The following is a 16437-nucleotide window of genomic DNA, read 5'->3' as shown; positions in this document are numbered from 1 at the left end:
AAGGAAAGAAAGAATTCCTGAGGGTCCTAATGTCGTGCACTCGGGCTTTACAGAAAAAGCGTGTCAAACTTGAATCCGCCCCATAATATCACTGTGTAATTTTAATCTTTGAAATACAGACAGCAAAGCAAATATGACTATGTGTTTTTTTCTGATTATTTATAGGTTAGTCCATTCATTGATGACAACACCAGAAGGAAATTCCTTATTTATGCAGGAAATGACTACCAGGGTCCTGGAGGCCTGCTGGATTACATCGATAAAGAGATTATTCCAGACTTCCTGAGTGGAGAGTGCATGGTACGTATCTAGGAAAGCATCTGTAGCAGAGGTGGATGCTGGTTTGCACAAAGGATTTTCAGAACTTTTAGTTTGGATTATTTGATTGTCTTTCCGTTTTTGTTTTGGCTGACATCTCTCTGATACTGGGTTAAACTAAACAGAACCATTTCGGTAATTTTTGCTAACACATATTCTCCATTGTTAAATACTAATGAGAATTTGGTTCACAGTCAGTGTAATCGCAGCTTACTTTATTCACTCAGCTTTGTGTGAATCAGATTCTTTAATCATTTTAGAGGAGCTGTGTATTTTTTTGAAACATTAAAAAATCAAATTGATTCTCAAAAAGATTTCCCCCTTGACAATAAATCAGGATAATATTTTAAAAGGGATAGTTAAGGGAACTAGTTCTCTTGTCTGTGATGTGGAGTTTTGAATACATTGAGTTGCTAGGTTATCAGGCAGGTGGCTCCACTTCTTTACCCTGTACTGTGGCGATGGAGTCAGAGAAGTTTAGTTCCTTGAGGACTGTACAGACTCGGGGGCACAACGGCCTGATGGGGCGGAGGGGGTTGTGAAGGAAACAGAAGCATGGTCCACGCATCTAGCTGACGTGACAGGTGACGGGCGCCAGCAGGGACTAGTGGTTCTTCGCAGAGAAGGGACTTCCATCACCCTTCATGGTAAATAAGGTTAGCCGTTGAGATGCTGAGATGCGGCCCCCCGGCCGACTCACGTATTCAGCTGATGATTGGGCGCTCGGGGGAGTCCGTCTGGACTGTTCGAGGAATTTAACCGCCACTGAGATCAGCTCTGAGGCCTTCAGTCCTGCTCCAGGGAATCGCAGTGCAGCACAAAGGAGCAAGTGAGGTAGAGGTCCTTCACTCACCCAGCGCCCGTGAGATTAAAGCGCGAGGTCAGATCTGTAGAAGCCCACAGACTTCGATTATATCAGAGCAGGACCCGGCGAGGTTGCTTCTTCCAGTTACGACGAAAGCAACTGGGCTGCAGCAGAAGCAGACCTGACTCCCCCGTGAGGTGTTCAGGATGCTAAGAGTCCCGCAGTTAGCAGAGATCTCCCCACGCTGGCCGTTAAGGCTCCTTCTCTGTTCTTTCGTGCCGCTGTCGGGCTGGCGTTGAAGAGACAGTGCTCGCTTCTGCCCGCTGCCGTCTAACATGGCCTCGGTGCTGTGGCGTGTTTGCGTCCCGCTGCACTGCCCGCTGCAGACGGCTGTGTTTCTTTCCTGTGTGGTCGCCTCCCAGGGCTGATAATGGAAGCAGTGCTTGGATTTTATGAGCTCGGGTGTTAAGTCATTATATCCGGGTCAGTTAGGAAATTTATGAAATGTGCAAATTCTAATTCAGCCTGTTTCAAGCAAGTCCGAAAGTTGCTGCTCTTTATTATTTTCTGGCTGGTGTCACGGACTGATCGCTTGATCTGGCTTAGACACGAAGCTTTCTTTATAGATTGTATATCTTGACTGTAATTGTATGTAATGAGAATAGTGCCTGTAGCTGCGGAGAATAAAACTCTTTTCTTAACATAATGTTTTCTTCTGCAGCGCAATATACGTACTTAAATATTCTTACATAAACCAGCTTCAGTAGTTGGATCCAGTCCCTCATACGCACTAGTGTGAATTCTGTGGCAAATCAGCTTCAACTTGTTCTCATTTATTTAAAGCGAGACACATGTATTTAAGTGGTTTTTCACAATTATTTTGCTAAGTAGTGTAGAGTGTTTTGCGACATGGCAGGTGTTGTCCATTTCCTAAGCGGCTCCGAGGAGCCGCGTGTGTCAGGACATGGCGCTGCCGGCGTTTGGTTCTCAGAGGAGTGGCCTGTGTTGGCTCAGCTCACACGACTGCGTTTACATTTCCAGTGTGAAGTGCCAGAGGGGGGCCTGGTGCCCAAGTCCCTGTACAGGACCGCGGAGGAGCTGGAGAACGAAGACCTCAAGCTCTGGACCGAAACCATCTACCAGTCCGCGAGCGTTTTCAAAGGGGCCCCGCACGAGGTAGGTGCCAGGACGAAGCCACAGGGGCCGGGCCCCCGCTTCCCACCGAGGTTCTTCCGTGGGTCTCCCCAGTGGGGTGTAGTTTAGGAGGATCAGATGCTTTTCTCTGGTCTTGGTCTTTAGGTTTGTGTTGACACTGATCTGCAGTTTAGGTAGATGTCGACACAGGAGAGCAGGGCTCTCTCAGAGGGAAAGGGGGCTGCCCTTGGTCAGGGCGCCTGGAAGGAGGGTAGGCAGCTCGCGGTCCAGTTCACGCGAGAGCCTGGACACACAGGGCCGCGCAGCAGGTCTCCCCGTGGGAAGGTTTGTAGCTCTTCAGTTTGATGTACTCAGTGATCAGGACCAGTCGCATCTTCTGTTTTGTCTTGACCGGATTTGGGTATTTATTACCTTTAAGGAATTTGCCCGTTTTTATAAATCTGATGGAGTGAGGAGAAACTAGCACATGTGTTTTCTCTCCTTGCTGTCACGTGGCGGTGCAGAAGCAAGAGTGTGCCTGTGTTTTGACACGCGTGTGTGCTGTGGCGTCATGAGGGACTCAGCACAGACTGGCCCTTCCTGGACTTCGGGCTGAGGTTTGTGGCTCAGGATCGTGGGAGGGGTGGCACCTGGCATGGAGAGGCCGCTCAGTGCGCTGGGCTGCTGGCCGGGTGGACAGTGGTGGCCGGGAGCTGACGCCGTACTGCCTCCTCCATCCTCCTGGCCGGAGTGTGTCCCGCACGGCCCACCTGTGCCTCGTGGGGTGAGTGGACATGGGGCTGTGGTTTGAGCGAGCAAAAAAGACAGGTTCGATGTACCTTATTCACAGCCTCTGTAGGGGGAAGTCGACTGTGTCTTGAGGATTATTTGTATTAGTTTTTTATTTGGAGGCCGGCAGGCGCGAGGAGGCCAAGTTCTTCCCTTAGGTTGCGGTTGCTCTCATCCAGGGTAGAGAACTCAGTGGTGTGGTGTGTTCTTGTGAGTCACAGGATATCTGTGCAAGTGTTTCTACATCAAAACTGAAAACTTCAGTTCTGCTTTGGGGTTCAGTAAAGCACAAATCGAGAACGGTGGTCTCATGAAATGAGCACTGAATTCCTCGTCCCCGCTGTGAATGCAGGAGCGAGAGTGCCGGTCCGCAGAGGGGCTGACGTCCAAGGGAGCTCTGCCCTTAGAGCCACTTTGGTGTCGTTGGTGCCACCGCTGTGCTTAGATGCAGCTCTTGTGCATACGGAATCCGCTCTTTAGGGAGATTCTGTGTGGCTCTGTCAGCGGTGAGAAGTGGCCGTGGTGGGGCCAAAAGGGCTGCTTGACGAGAAGCAAAGCGCTAACACGCCTCCCGGAAGGCTCAGCGGGCAGGCTTCCAGGGCAGGGTGGGGTGCGGGGCCTGGCTTCTGCTGGAATTTTTTAGTGAATACATAACTTTTTACAGCTGGTTTTAATTCTCACATCCCTCCCACAATAATCTTTTGAAACTGTAACTTTGATCATTCCCTGTGGGGAAGCTGTATGGGCGCCGCATGAAATTCAGCTTTTAGGTTGGCACTCGACACCCGGGGCCCTTCCCCACCCCAGGGCCACGTGGCGCCCTCTTCCCACCTAGCGCAGAGGCCACTCAGCCTGCACTCGCGTCCACCCCGCTCCCCGCTTGGATGCTTCCTTCCCGTCCCTCCTGGGCTCTTCTGCGACCTTCCCTGTGCCCTTCAGCCCAGAGCAACCCACGGAACCACTTCTGTGGTGTCTAGCGTTATTTCTGTTTTGTATTAAGACACTTTTTACAGCCAGCACTGGGTGTTTTAAAGCACTCAGGGAATTGAGGGGAAGCTTGGACCATAGGTGTGGCTGACAGAGCACAGAGCTTGGCGCTGACGCGTAGCAGGAGCAGCTGGGTGAAAGAAAGAAAAGAGCGAGCAGAGGCCTGGAAGGTGGGGTGAGGAGGGTCGGCCGTGCGCGCCCCCCTAGCCGGGGGGAAAGCTGCCGGGGGGCCTGCTGCCGCGGCGTCGCCTCAGAGGCCCGTGCTTATTTTGGTGGGTTGACGCAACCTCTTTTTCCAGATTCTCGTTCAGATTGTGGATGCCTCTTCGGTGATCACTTGGGATTTCGATGTGTGCAAAGGGGACATCGTCTTTAACATCTATCACTCCAAGAGGTCGCCGCAGCCACCGAAAAAGGACTCCCTGGGGGCGCACAGCATCACTTCCCCGGGAGGGAACAACGCACAGCTGATAGACAGAATCTGGCAGCTGGGCCGTGACTACAGCATGGTGGAGTCACCTCTGATCTGCAAAGAAGGGGAAAGTGTGCAGGTAAGGTCTCCTGGGGGTCCCCGCGGCGTGGCTCTTCCGTCTGGAGAAGGAAGTCTTGCTTCGGCCCCGTCCTGCGTCTGTAGACAGGCAGTTCAGTGTGTCCTCTTAGTTACGGTTAGAGTCGCTTAAGAAGCCGAGCGAATCCCAGAAGAACCTAGAGCTCAGCAGAATCCATTACTTGTATCTAAAGTCATGAATTATTTCTGGAAGTATTTTCACAAAAGCGACATGGAAGAAAGGGAAAGGCATTCGGTGCACGTACAAAGCCGGGATTGAGAAGGCTTCTGCTAAGACGGCCTTTGACCTGGCGGCATTCTTCTCTTCAAGGAAAATCACCCCGAATAGAAGGGAGAGAAACAAGTAATTAGGGAACTATTAAGTGTCATTACTAAGCATCCTAATTTATCTTAAATGCTCTGTCAGCTCATTTAAAATTTTGGCTGGTTATTCCGAGTGCCTGAGCTCAGAGTGGTAGCTCTCGGGTGCCTCTGGCCTTCATAATAGATGCATAATTTTGCTGTCTTTACGGTTTTCAGGGATGAGCCTGTCAGTGTTTTGGTGGTCTTAGAAGCAGGGTAAAAGAGAGTATTTAATTCCATTTTAAAAATAATGAACATTTTAATCTGTATCACAGTCTTTAGTTCCAGAATTAAGGGAGAAAGTAGTTTTCACAGATTGGCATTCTACTTTAGATTGCCGTCCTTTTAACCCAGAATACACCGGTCAGGTCATTGGAAGCACATCAGAGAGAGCATTGCCTGGTCCAAGTGGCCTTTTTTGACCCCAGGCCCTCAAGGGTGAGCAGAGGACCCCCGGGCGCTCCCACCCTGCAGGCGCCTGCATCCTCCTCCCAAGGTGGAGTCCTGGGGGCAGACCGCCTCTGAGGGTCCCTCCCGTGGCCTCCCCTGCGCCTGGCAGAGGCCTGGCTGCAGGGCCGACACCCGGGAGGCAGCGTGGGATGGACCCCGATCATGAATCAGGGCAGCCGGTCCTTCCCCCGTCGAGATGGTCAGTAATCGGTGTTGGATCCGAGTGGACCCGGTCTCCTGGCGTTTGTCAGACCCGTTGTGGGAGGGCACGCGAAGCAGGTCCTCAGCTGGTGCCGCCTGACTCGTTCCAGGGCTCCCACGTGACACGGTGGCCGGGCTTCTACATCCTGCAGTGGAAGTTCCACAGCATGCCGGCCTGTGCCGCCACCAGCCTGCCCCGCATGGACGACGTGCTGGCCTCCCTGCAGGTCTCTTCCCACAAGTGCAAAGTGATGTACTACACTGAAGTGATCGGGTCCGAGGACTTCCGGTGCGTGAGGCCGGGGTCCAGGCCGGGGTGGCCTCCAGGCCCCCTGTCGCTGGCAGTTCACGGCGTCATCAGTGTGGGAGGGCGGTGGGGGGCTGTGTCCCCCTGGGCCCTGCACGGCCGGCCCGGCTCTGGGGGGCGCTGCGGGGAGCGGGCTGGGAGCGGCCTGGGATCGGCCAGGAAGGCGGTGGGCGGCCGCGGTGGAGTCCTCACACACCCCCCTCCCCGTGCTTCTTGCAGAGGCTCCATGACCAGCCTGGAGTCCAGCCACAGCGGGTTCTCCCAGCTCAGCGCTGCCACCACCTCGTCCAGCCAGTCCTACTCCAGCTCCATGGTCTCCAGGTAGCGCCCAGTGCGCAGAGGGGACGCCCACCGCCTCGGGCCGCCGCCCGCCCGCCCACCCAGCAGCCGCGTTGTGCAGACTCCTCTGGCCCTCTAGGTAGCACGTAGCTCTCCAGGTGGCAAACGGCAAACGTAGTCACTGACCCCGAAACAATCTCGACAGGTAGTTTTAACTCTAGCTCAATAGCCATAGGTTTTATATACAGTGTGCACAAAATCCAACCAGAGCACAAGGGCTCTCTCTTCAAAGAAAAGTAGTTTATATACCAATTAAGAGGTTGACTTTGTCTCAAATGTTGATGCAAAAAATGTTTCCAAGCACCTCCACACCATCCCTTAGTGGATGAACTCCCCACCACCCGTCAGAGGTGACCCACCTTCCTCCGCGGAGCAGAAGCTGCCAACCTGTCCCCTGCCCTGCATCTGGCCCTCACCTCCTCCCTGCCGGTGGTCGACGCGGTCCAAGGATTCAGTGACTGCCCGCTAGGCTCCTTTTCCTCTGAGCAGACGCCGCTCAGAGGGAGCCTGTGGGCACCCCGGCCCGGCTCCGGGGCCAGACGGACCCACTGTTGTAAAGTGGGTCTGGGGGGTCAGGGGCTCTCGCGGACTCCCCACAATGCCAGGAAGAACACCGCCATCATTCAACATTATTTTCTCTTTCCTCCTTTCAAACCTTTTGGTACTTTGAGAGCAGGCTTCCTCTGTCCATGAACTTGGGCCGAGGGCGTCCTCTCCCTTTTCCTCCCGGTGTGTTGCTCTTCCTACCTGCACGCATTAGTTCTGAACTCATTCTAGATTGGCCTCCCCTAGGCCCCTCACAGCTTGGTAGCATCAGAGCCCAAATGGTTCTTCTGGTCACTAGAAGGGTACTTAAGAGACAGTGAGTCCCATCTGCCATTTTGAAACTGTCCTGTGTTCGTTGTGTGGCCATGTCGGGACAGCCTGTGGCCTGGGGGAGCCCTGCTTCTTTGTGACAGGAAATTGTGGGCGTGTGTGTGTGTGCCTGCAGGCATGTGTGTCTCGGGGTGGGTGCGTGTCAGCGGGGGACAGGGTGAGTAGAAACTTAGTTCAAGTAATGAAAGGTTCGATTGCATAGAAGCAGGTCAGATTGTGAGGTCGGTCTGCTTTTTACTTTTTCTTTTTGATTCCAATTACCAAGCCTGGTCTACCTTTTATTGGCCCTCGTTTTCTCAGCTTGTTATGGGAAAAGCAGGTTCTTTGCGAATCTGTCCAGGTGTTGCCTTGGGTCAGTCTCCGTGGTGAATGAAGATGTGTGTCGTGGTGGGTGCGTGGCGGAGGCTGTGCTTTTAAGGATCTGGGCCAAAAGCCAGGCGGCCATCGTCAGTGTGTGACGGGCACGGAAACCCTGAGTTGCGTTGTTGTAAACCTGCCCTGGAGGTGTTAGGTGGGTGCCGCGTGGCGGGAGAGCTGTGTGGACGAGCGTGCGCCCGCGGGGAGGTGTCTGCAGGGCTCAGGAGGGGCGGAGCAACCCTCCCAGGCAGCGATACTCGGTGGCTGCCTGCACGCAGAGGACGTTCCTGGGCGTCTCCCAGGGCTGCTGGCCCGTCCGGAGCACAGCTGTGCATTTCCTGCACAAGAGAAGCTCACCATTGGCACCTAAAGCCTTGTTTCCAGAAAGCACAGTAGGGTTAGTTAGTGCATCCGTGCTGCTTCCTGTTTCCAAATTCTCAGGACCTGAAGACAGTCCCGTCTCTCTCCTTCTCTCTCTTTCTCTGTGTCTCAGATGGCGATTTTGCTGACAGCTGCCAAGAAAACACTTCACTGACAGTCCACATCAGCCCAGGGGCGCTTGTAGAACTATCTGAATTGCGGCCACCCCTCCCCCAGTCTGAAGAGCGGCTCTTTTTGAGCTGACTCAGAAGTGGCACTGTCTTATCCCCAAAGAGTCGAATGCATCCTTAAGCGTTCACAGCACATCACTGCACCAATCCTTACAGGGTTCCTCCTGAGTACCCATCGCCCTGTCCTCCTTGGAAGGGGGCTGTCAGGCAGGTAGACTTCGATCACGCAGTTTATCGTTACTCTACTTCAGTGCCCTGCACTCTTTTTAAAATGCTGCTGTCGTTTCACCTGTTCTGAGCACTAACGATCCTTTTGGTTTCCCCTCTGTTACTAGTGTCTTAATTCACTTTCTTTCCTAATTTCATTATTTACGTATCAAATTCTGTAAATGTTTTGTAAACATATTACCTCACTCTTGGTAATACAATACTGATAGTCTTTAAAAGATTTTTTTATTGTTATCAATAATAAATGTGAACTGTTTAAAAAAAACGAATGTCTTTTTCTTACTGTGAATCGGCAGTCTCCCTTGAAGGGTGTGACGTCCTTAGGAGACTTTAGAGATTGAAGGAAGGGGAGATTCTGGAGCCAGAGGACTGGTGTTCCAGAAGCTCGGGAGCAGTGGCTAGCTTGTGAGGGGCCATTGTACACTGTCCTGCACACATGTTGCAGCTGTGGGCTGCCGATTCCTCAGGAGTGTGGAGCCCGGTACTTACAGCTCCCTCGCTCCCGGAAGAGAACAGGCTGTAGTTTTCCTTAAACTCCATGAGGTCGAACAGGACTCAGCCACGATGCAATGTTGCTTTAGTAACAAAATGGGTCCTTCTGTCAGGTGGCCAGCGTGGACCCTCAGAAACCTGGGCCGCCTTGTCCCCGGCTCCTGCAGTTGGGCTGCCGGGGTGGGACGCTGCACATGCAGGAGCAGTGCCTACCCCGTCAGGAGCCTCGAGGGCCCGTCCTTGGTGGCAGCGGCCGTGGGACCGGCCCGGCCACGGGGCGGGCGCGGGTGACGCCTGCATGAGCCCCCATGCCCGCGGCCCAGCCTGGGTTGTGAGCCCGCCCCCCGGCAGTCGACACAGGAGACGGGCTTCAGTCCTCCCTCAGCGGCACCTGCAGGACGTGCACCTGATGACTCAGCCAGCCTGTCCCCGAGGGAAGGGAAAGGCTTTTCCCACGAATTCCTTCGAGCTCTGCCATCTCCTGGGCCCACTTTACCAAGCCTTTGGTTTAGCGTCAGGTTCTCGCAGGGTGGCCAGAGCAACGTGAAAAGCAGGTGAGGCTGTGGGCACCTGTCCCCCGCTGCCCGTCTCTGACTATCTCAGGGCCACAGTGAAACGGGGCGTCCTGACAGTGGGCGTCAGGTTTTTGTACCGGGCCACCAAGCCGTAACGTGTATTGATCCGTACGTGTGTCGTCCCCTTTAACACCGGGCCTTATCAGACGTCGACAGAGCCTAACCACAGGCTGCATTGCGGTCCTGAGTCGTGGCAGGGGTGTTCTCAGTGAAGTGTTGGTGTGAAACAAACCAATGACTCAGTTTTGTTTGAAAAGTTAGGGCTTTGGAAAGCAGGGGATTCTGGGAGGATTGTAGTGTCGTCCCCACACGAAAACAGAAAGACCGATGTGGAACCTGAAACCTACGTACAACTGACTTGTACCCTAGAAAATGGCTAAATGGCAAAGTTATGATATATAGTCTCCACAGTTTAAAAAAAAAAAAAGAAAGAAAAAGTCATGGACATAATTTACAACAAAGCTAGGGGATAAGGCCCAAATAGAGGCACAAACCAGCTATAGTCACAAGACTCATGTTAAACAATGGAGTGTCTGGGAATTCCCTGGTCCAGGGAGTCCAGTGGTTAGGACTCCGTGCTTCCACTGCAGGGGACACGGGCTCTATCCCTGGTTGGGGAACTAAGATCCCACATGCCGTGGGGCACAGCCATAAAAAATGAGGGGAGAGTGGGGACGGCATACGCAAGAAATTAACATGGTTATTCTGAGCGTCTTGGTATGTAATATATGTGTGTGTGTATGTATACACATACATCGACACATAGGTCACATACTAAGAATAACCATGTTGATGTATATATGCGTGGATACATATATAACATGTTTGTGTGTGTGCATGTGTATATGTGTGTGTATACAGGTATAGCCTGCTTTTCCAGAGTTCGTCTTACACCATTTTGCTTTTATGAAAGACCTACATTAATACCCACTTTCGGTAACAACTCCGAAGAGGATTTTTGCGTTCATGAAGAAAGGCAGAGAGCGAAGACAGCATTCAGTGTTGGTTTTGCATGGGATGGAATGGGAGGCGTGGGGCAGTTCTTATTCACTGAGTCGCAGATTCGACATGTGTGCTCTTCCATGTCTGTGTTTTATCTTACCATAGAAGGGTTTTTTGTTTTAGTTAGGGCTTTAGGTGGGTTAGTTTGCCTTCAAGGAAAGTAACGCAGGTTCTTGAATTGGGAGTTTCCTTCTTTTACCCAAATCACCATGTGGGGACTGCTGGCATCTATGGCCCAGGCACTGTGGCCGGGGACATACCCTGCAGTAGCTAGTGTTCGATCCTGCGTGTGTTGTGTCTGTGCCCAGGACAGCAAAGCAGAGTCACCCAGCTGGTGACAAGTGACAGCAAGGCTCCTGCAGTTCTCCAGGAGAAAATCTGAGGCCAGTCCCTTTAAAGCTCTGCCCCTTGCCATGTGCTGCCCATGACCCGTCCTTTCTCTTTCTTCAAATAGAAGCAACTAGACTGTTTCCCACTCTGACCTTGCCTTTGGGTTTAAGAGCTCGGTCAGTCACCAGGACCCAGTTTGACAGCGACAGAGAGCCAGCTACGAGCCCTGGGAGATTCAAATTACTGAGCCTCTGTGCACCAGTCCCAAACCACTCTGTCAAAGTGAGACACAAGCACAGAGGGTTTCTGGGCTATTTCTGGGAACCAAAGAGGGGCAGGTGCCTGGCTGCAGAAAGGAGGACCCTCTCAGCTCCGCCTGTAGAGTCTTCCAGATTTCCACGGAATTGTCTGGCTGCCAAGTCCTTCTCCTTCCCTTTTGCAAGGCTGGTCTACACTCTAGATCTGAGTCCCTGGGGCTACAGCCAGAGAGTGAAACCCAACCTCAGCCCCCAGGTGGAGCCCCTTTCCAGCCGGCTGCATGTGGTCACGGCTCCATCCAGGGAATTGCCTCCGCGGGCGCCACCTTGTGGCCACATGGGAGATGCTCATCCCGGTCACGAGCTGGGGCGATGAGCGTGTCTTTGCTCCTTTCACCTCTGCCCCTGGAGTCCGAGCCATGGGAGCAAAGTCTCCAGCCCACATGTCTACCGAAATCTTACCTTGTGAGGGGTGTGATAGTTAATTTTGTGTGACAATTTGGTTGGGCCATGGGCCAGATATTTGGTCAAACTAAGGTTCTGAGTGTGTCTGTGAGGGTGTTTTGTTTTTTTGTGGTTTTTAAAAAATAAATTTATTTTTGGCTGCATTCGGTCTTCGTTGCTGCACGTGGGCTTTCTCTAGTTGCGGCGAGCAGGGGCTACTCTTTGTTGCAGTGCACAGGCTTCTCATTGTGGTGGCTTCTCGTTGCAGAGCACGGGCTCTAGGTGTGCAGGCTTCAGTGGTTGTGGCTCATGGGCCCAGTAGTTGTGGCCCATGGGCTCAGTAGTTGTGGCTCGCTGGCTCTAGAGCACAGGCTCAGTAGTGGTGGTGCACGGGCTTAGTTGCTCCACGACATGTGGGATCTTCCCGGACCAGGGCTTGAACCTGTGTCCCCTGCATTGGCGGGTGGATTCTCAACCACTGCGCCACCAGGGAAGTCCCTGTGTGGGTGTTTTTCGATGAGAGTAACATTTACTCAGTAGACTGAGTAAAGCAGATTGCCCTCCCTAATGTGGGTGGGCCTCATGCAGTCAGTTGAAGGCCTGAATAGAACAAAAAGGATGACCCTCCCCCAAGTAAGAGAGGCTTCCTCCTGCCCAGTGGCCATGATATGGGATACTGGCTTTTCTCTCCTTTGGACTGGAGCACTGGCTCTTCCTGGGTCTCAGGCCTGCCGGCCTCCAGACGGGAGTTATGCCATCAGCTCTTCTGGGTCTCCAGCTTGCCCACTGCAGGTCTTGGGACTTGTCATCCTCCATCGTCATGTGAGCCAATTCCTTATAATAAGCTTCTTTCTGTATATATGCATCCTATTGGGTCTGTTTCTCTGTGGAACCTTGACCAATTACAGGAAGTTTGCTCCAAAGTCCTGGCATTGCAAAGCCTTTGACATTTACCAAAAACTGGTTAATCTGGAATCATATCTTGTTGGGGTGTGTGTGTGTTTTGGTTTGGGTTTTTTCCATCAATAGGCTTATCCTTCTTTATGTAGAATAAAATTCCAGGCTGGGGACTTCCCTAGTGGTCCAGTGGTTAATAATCCCCCTTCCAATGCAGGGGATGTGGGTTTGATCACTGGTTGGGGAACTAAGATCCCACATGCTGCAGGGCAGCTAAGCTGGTCCGCCACAACTAGAGAGAAGCCCGCGCACCACAACGAAGAGCCCGCACGCCGCCGTGAAGATTCCGCATGCTGTAACTAAGACCCGATGTAGCCAAAATAAATTAAATAAATTTTAAAAAAAGGAAGCAGCCATTAAATTTTCTAAAAAAAATGAAAAAAAGAAAAAAAATTCCAGTCTGTCAGAGCTGGGCAAAGAGCTTAGCCTGATCTGGTTCCAACTCTTGCAGCTTGAGAAGGTGCAGCCCAGAGGGGTGAGGGGGGGTGTTCCCCGAGCAGGTGGCCGTGAGTCCACCTCCTCAGCCCCGATTTCATCTGCCCATCGTGAAGGCTGAGTCGGGAGAGCTCCTGCATCCCTTCCATCTCGCTGTCGTTGCCGCTGATCATAAAGTGGGAAGAAGCAGGTTATCTCCTCGGGTCGTTGTCAAGACACATAGCAAGCGATACTAGCGCATGTCACACACACTTGGAAGCGCTCAGCGAACGCGGGGAGTGCGGTACAGCCGGGGCGCACCAAGGACTTGGGAGCACAGCCAGGCCCGGGTCCGAGGAGACACCAGGGCCTGCCCGTCCCCACCGTGCCTGCGCGGGAGGGTCCTCTGGGAGAAGAACGAGCTCGGCATCAACGGAAGGCAAGCCACCACAGGGGAGATCAGAAAGGGCAAACAGTAAGAAAGCATTGTGGGGCCCTTTCTTCCCTCTTCTGGGGAGGAAATGAGACAACCACAGGGGATGATTAAATGTCCCTCTGCTCAGGCGCCCATGAGAACCGGAGGACAGACGGCTTGCTGCTGGAGCCAGGGGCTGGGTGGGGGTGGGGGGGGGGGTAGGTGGCTGCCCGGGAGAGCTGCTCCCAGGCCTTCCGGCACCTTCTCTCTGCCCTCACGCTGGCCTCCGGCTGGCCTCACTCATCGCGCTCCGTGTGGGGCGCTCAGCACAAGGCGTCGGGGCGGGGTGGGCGGAGACGAGGCGCCCGCGCTCAATGGGCGGGGGCTCGCCCGGCCCGTGGCTCTGGCTCTGCCGGGGCTTAGGACAGTGCCTGCCACAGGGCACACATCCCGAAATATCTGTGCAGTGAGAGTGGAGTTCTCATCGTTCCGGCCTCGCAGTCAGGGCGTTATTCTGACCCCACGAGCCGGGCACGTTGGCCTTCCTCTATTCGACAAGGCGGCTGAGGACGTTTCTGTCTGGAGGCATAAAGATGCACGTAATCCGGTCTGGACTCATTGTACCCTCAGCCCTGGGACACAGTCGGCCCTCCGTGGCCGCGGGTTTCGCATCCTCAGATTCAACCGACCGTGGCTGCTTGGAGCGAATCTGCGGATGCGAAATCCGCAGCCGCGGGAGGAATTCTGGGTGAGGGACTCACGCAACCGCGGGGTCTGGGCGCTACGGGGGCGCCTGGAGCCACTCCCCCAGAAACCAAGGGACGGCTGTGCTCATGTTTCCTTCTGATTTTAAGAGAAGTTAAGACACGTTCGGGGGCCCCCGGAAGAATCCTGGGCCCTGGGTGCCGGCCTCCCGGGCCTGGTGAGGAAGGCGGCGCTGGCCCAGTGTCAGGGCAGCCCAGAGGGCGAGGGGAGGCACCTGCCAGGTTTCCAGAAGTCCTGTCCGGAGCCACCCGCTGACAGGTAAACCCTGAGCCCTGCCGGGCGGCCCTGTCCCTACAGCGCTTCTCCGAGGGGATGTTGCCCCCTCACGGCCCCAGGCATTGGCATGTGTGTGCATGCGTGTGCATGCATGTGTGTGCGTGTGTGTATGTGCGCACGCTGGGTCTGTGTTGACCCTGCGGAGGTCTCTGAAGGACCCGTGCCCCATAGACCATGTAGGAGAAGCCTGGAGGAGGGGAAGGGTCCCTGGTGGTTGGTGGGTGGGTGTATGTGGAGGGTGGCGCTCAGCTTCCTGGGACCTGATTACCTATTTCAGAACCGCTCTCTGCCGACCCACAGACAAGCAAGTAGGAGACCCTTTGTGTTTGGAAGCGAAATAGGGCAAGTCGGAGTTCTGCACGGGAAAGAGAGCGGGACAGGTGTGAGTCTGGGGACAAGCACCTGCTGCTATTTTCTCCCTCACCTGCACTTTGATTTTGGCACCGCAGGACTTGGCTGTTAGGGACGGGGACCTGGTACCGAGGAGATGAGCTGCCTCTGGACAAGCTCAAACAGTGATGGCCCCGTGCCCAGGATGGACTGGATCCCTGAGTCACTGCGTGGAGTGGCTGCTGCCTGTCTCTCACTGGACTTGGCGTGAGTGGGGGTAAATTCATACTGCATTACGCCTCTGTGACGTCAGGGTTTATCTGTCACCACTGCAGAAAGGAGCTTGTCCTGACAAATACAGGATGAGGTCAGAGTCGGGGCGGGGAGGGGAGGCTAGGTCCCCAAAGGCTGTATGGGTCCTGTGAGGCCACCAGCTTTTTGGCTTAAGCTCTGAATGAGTTGGGAGCAGTTGTCTTTTCCGTCCTTTGGCCTTGACTTTTTTCTTTTGTTTATTTTTGAACAGAAAATTTTAATCTTTATGAGATCAACTCTATTATCTCTTCCTTAGTAGCTCCTGGGTTTTACATCTTGCTTAGAAAGGAGTTCCCCATGCTAAATTCTCCTACATTCTTGGGGAGTTCCCTGGTGGCCTAGTGATTAGGATTCCGGGCTTTCACTGCAGTGGCCTGGGTTCAATCCCTGGTCGAGTAACTGAGATCCCACAAGCTGTGTGGCACAGCAAAAAAAAAAAAAAAAAAATCTCCTGCATTCTTAAGGTGCTTTCCTGGTTTTATTTTTCCACATTTAAATCTCTGATGCATCAGATGTTGGTTTCTAGGTAGTGACTTTTGATTCATCTTCAGTGACTCTGTAGATTCAGCCGCTGCAGGGCCAAACTCATTTCCAGCTCCTTGAGACACTCGTGAGAAATCCTTTAGGGACTGGTGCCGAGTGGCGGGTAGGAAGGGCGGGGAGAAAGAGGCAGACAGTAGCAGGTCCCCAGGGAGGGCCAGGGCCAGCTGGGCAGCTGCTTGTGGACAGACAGTTTTAAGGGTTGAAAAATCGCAGTGCTAATGCCAGTCGGCTCAGGTGTTGACCGTGGACACTTTCCATACCCAGCGGCCACAGTCGTGATCACCCTCACGTGGACACAAAGCTGACAGCATCCCTGCGTCAGCGCTGAGTCCCAGAAACATGCGGCCAGATAGCTAACCAGCTGTTGTCCGAGGACAAGTGATTTCTTTTACCGCCTCATTTTATTTATTTATTTAAATCAAGTGGTCTTTTTAGAAAAATATTTATTTATTTATTTTGGCTGCGTCGGGTCTTAGTTGTGGCATATGGGATCTAGGTCCCCAACCAGGGATTGAACCCCAGGCCCCCCTCCATTGGGAGCACGAAGTCTTACCCACTGGACCACCGGGGAGGTCCCTTGCCTCATTTTAAAACATTTCAGTATGCTTCCCAGGACGCTGTTTGGTTTGGAAAAATTACAAGAGAAAGCTGAAGAGAAAATGCAAACTAGAGACAAGTGGGGAAGGCTTTGCCCTGAAACCTTGGCTCTACTCGGCTGTGGGTCACTTGTTAGGGGTCAGTTTTGGGCTTCTGGAGCAGGTGGCTGTTTCCTGGGCAGGGTCTGATTCCCAATACAGATCTGAAAGAGGCACATAGGTTTTTATTAACCAACATAAAGAATATTGCTTCCACTGCCTCTGGAAATAGGCAGGGAACATCTGTCAGGTTAAAGGGGTGCCTGCCTGTCTCTGAAGCTATTAGGAAATGAACAAACGAAGGCAGGATGGAGGAGAGAGGGCAGGCCCAGGCCTCGGTCACCCTGTTCTCTGAGCCCCAAATGTGACATTTGGACCCCGAGTTCCCAGGGTTCACTGTCACGAGCTCCAGCCTCGGCTGCCAGCTCCTCACATCTT

General features: G+C 53.4%; 1 protein-coding gene across 3 annotated transcripts in view; it reads left to right on the top strand.

Annotated features, from left to right (window-relative positions):
• Positions 1–8517, top strand: part of SEC14L1 (SEC14 like lipid binding 1) — a 51969-nt gene extending 43452 nt beyond the window's left edge. For all 3 annotated transcript variants that reach the window (XM_089901633.1, XM_089901631.1, XM_089901632.1), the window contains exons 11-15: positions 166–300; positions 2165–2299; positions 4333–4584; positions 5705–5883; positions 6121–8517. In XM_089901633.1, the coding sequence (XP_089757759.1) occupies positions 166–300; positions 2165–2299; positions 4333–4584; positions 5705–5883; positions 6121–6226 (807 nt within the window). In that variant the 3' untranslated portion in view covers positions 6227–8517. The remainder of the gene's footprint in view (positions 1–165; positions 301–2164; positions 2300–4332; positions 4585–5704; positions 5884–6120) is intronic.
• Positions 8518–16437: the final 7920 nt, after the last annotated feature.

Source organism: Delphinapterus leucas, chromosome 19, assembly GCF_059928025.1.
Source record: "Delphinapterus leucas isolate spDelLeu-1000000601 "Yukka" chromosome 19, BTC_Dleu_Yukka2, whole genome shotgun sequence".
NCBI classification, from domain to species: Eukaryota; Metazoa; Chordata; class Mammalia; order Artiodactyla; family Monodontidae; genus Delphinapterus; species Delphinapterus leucas.
The sequence above is the reverse complement of the archived record's forward strand: the minus strand, read 5'-3'. Positions and strand labels throughout refer to the sequence as shown.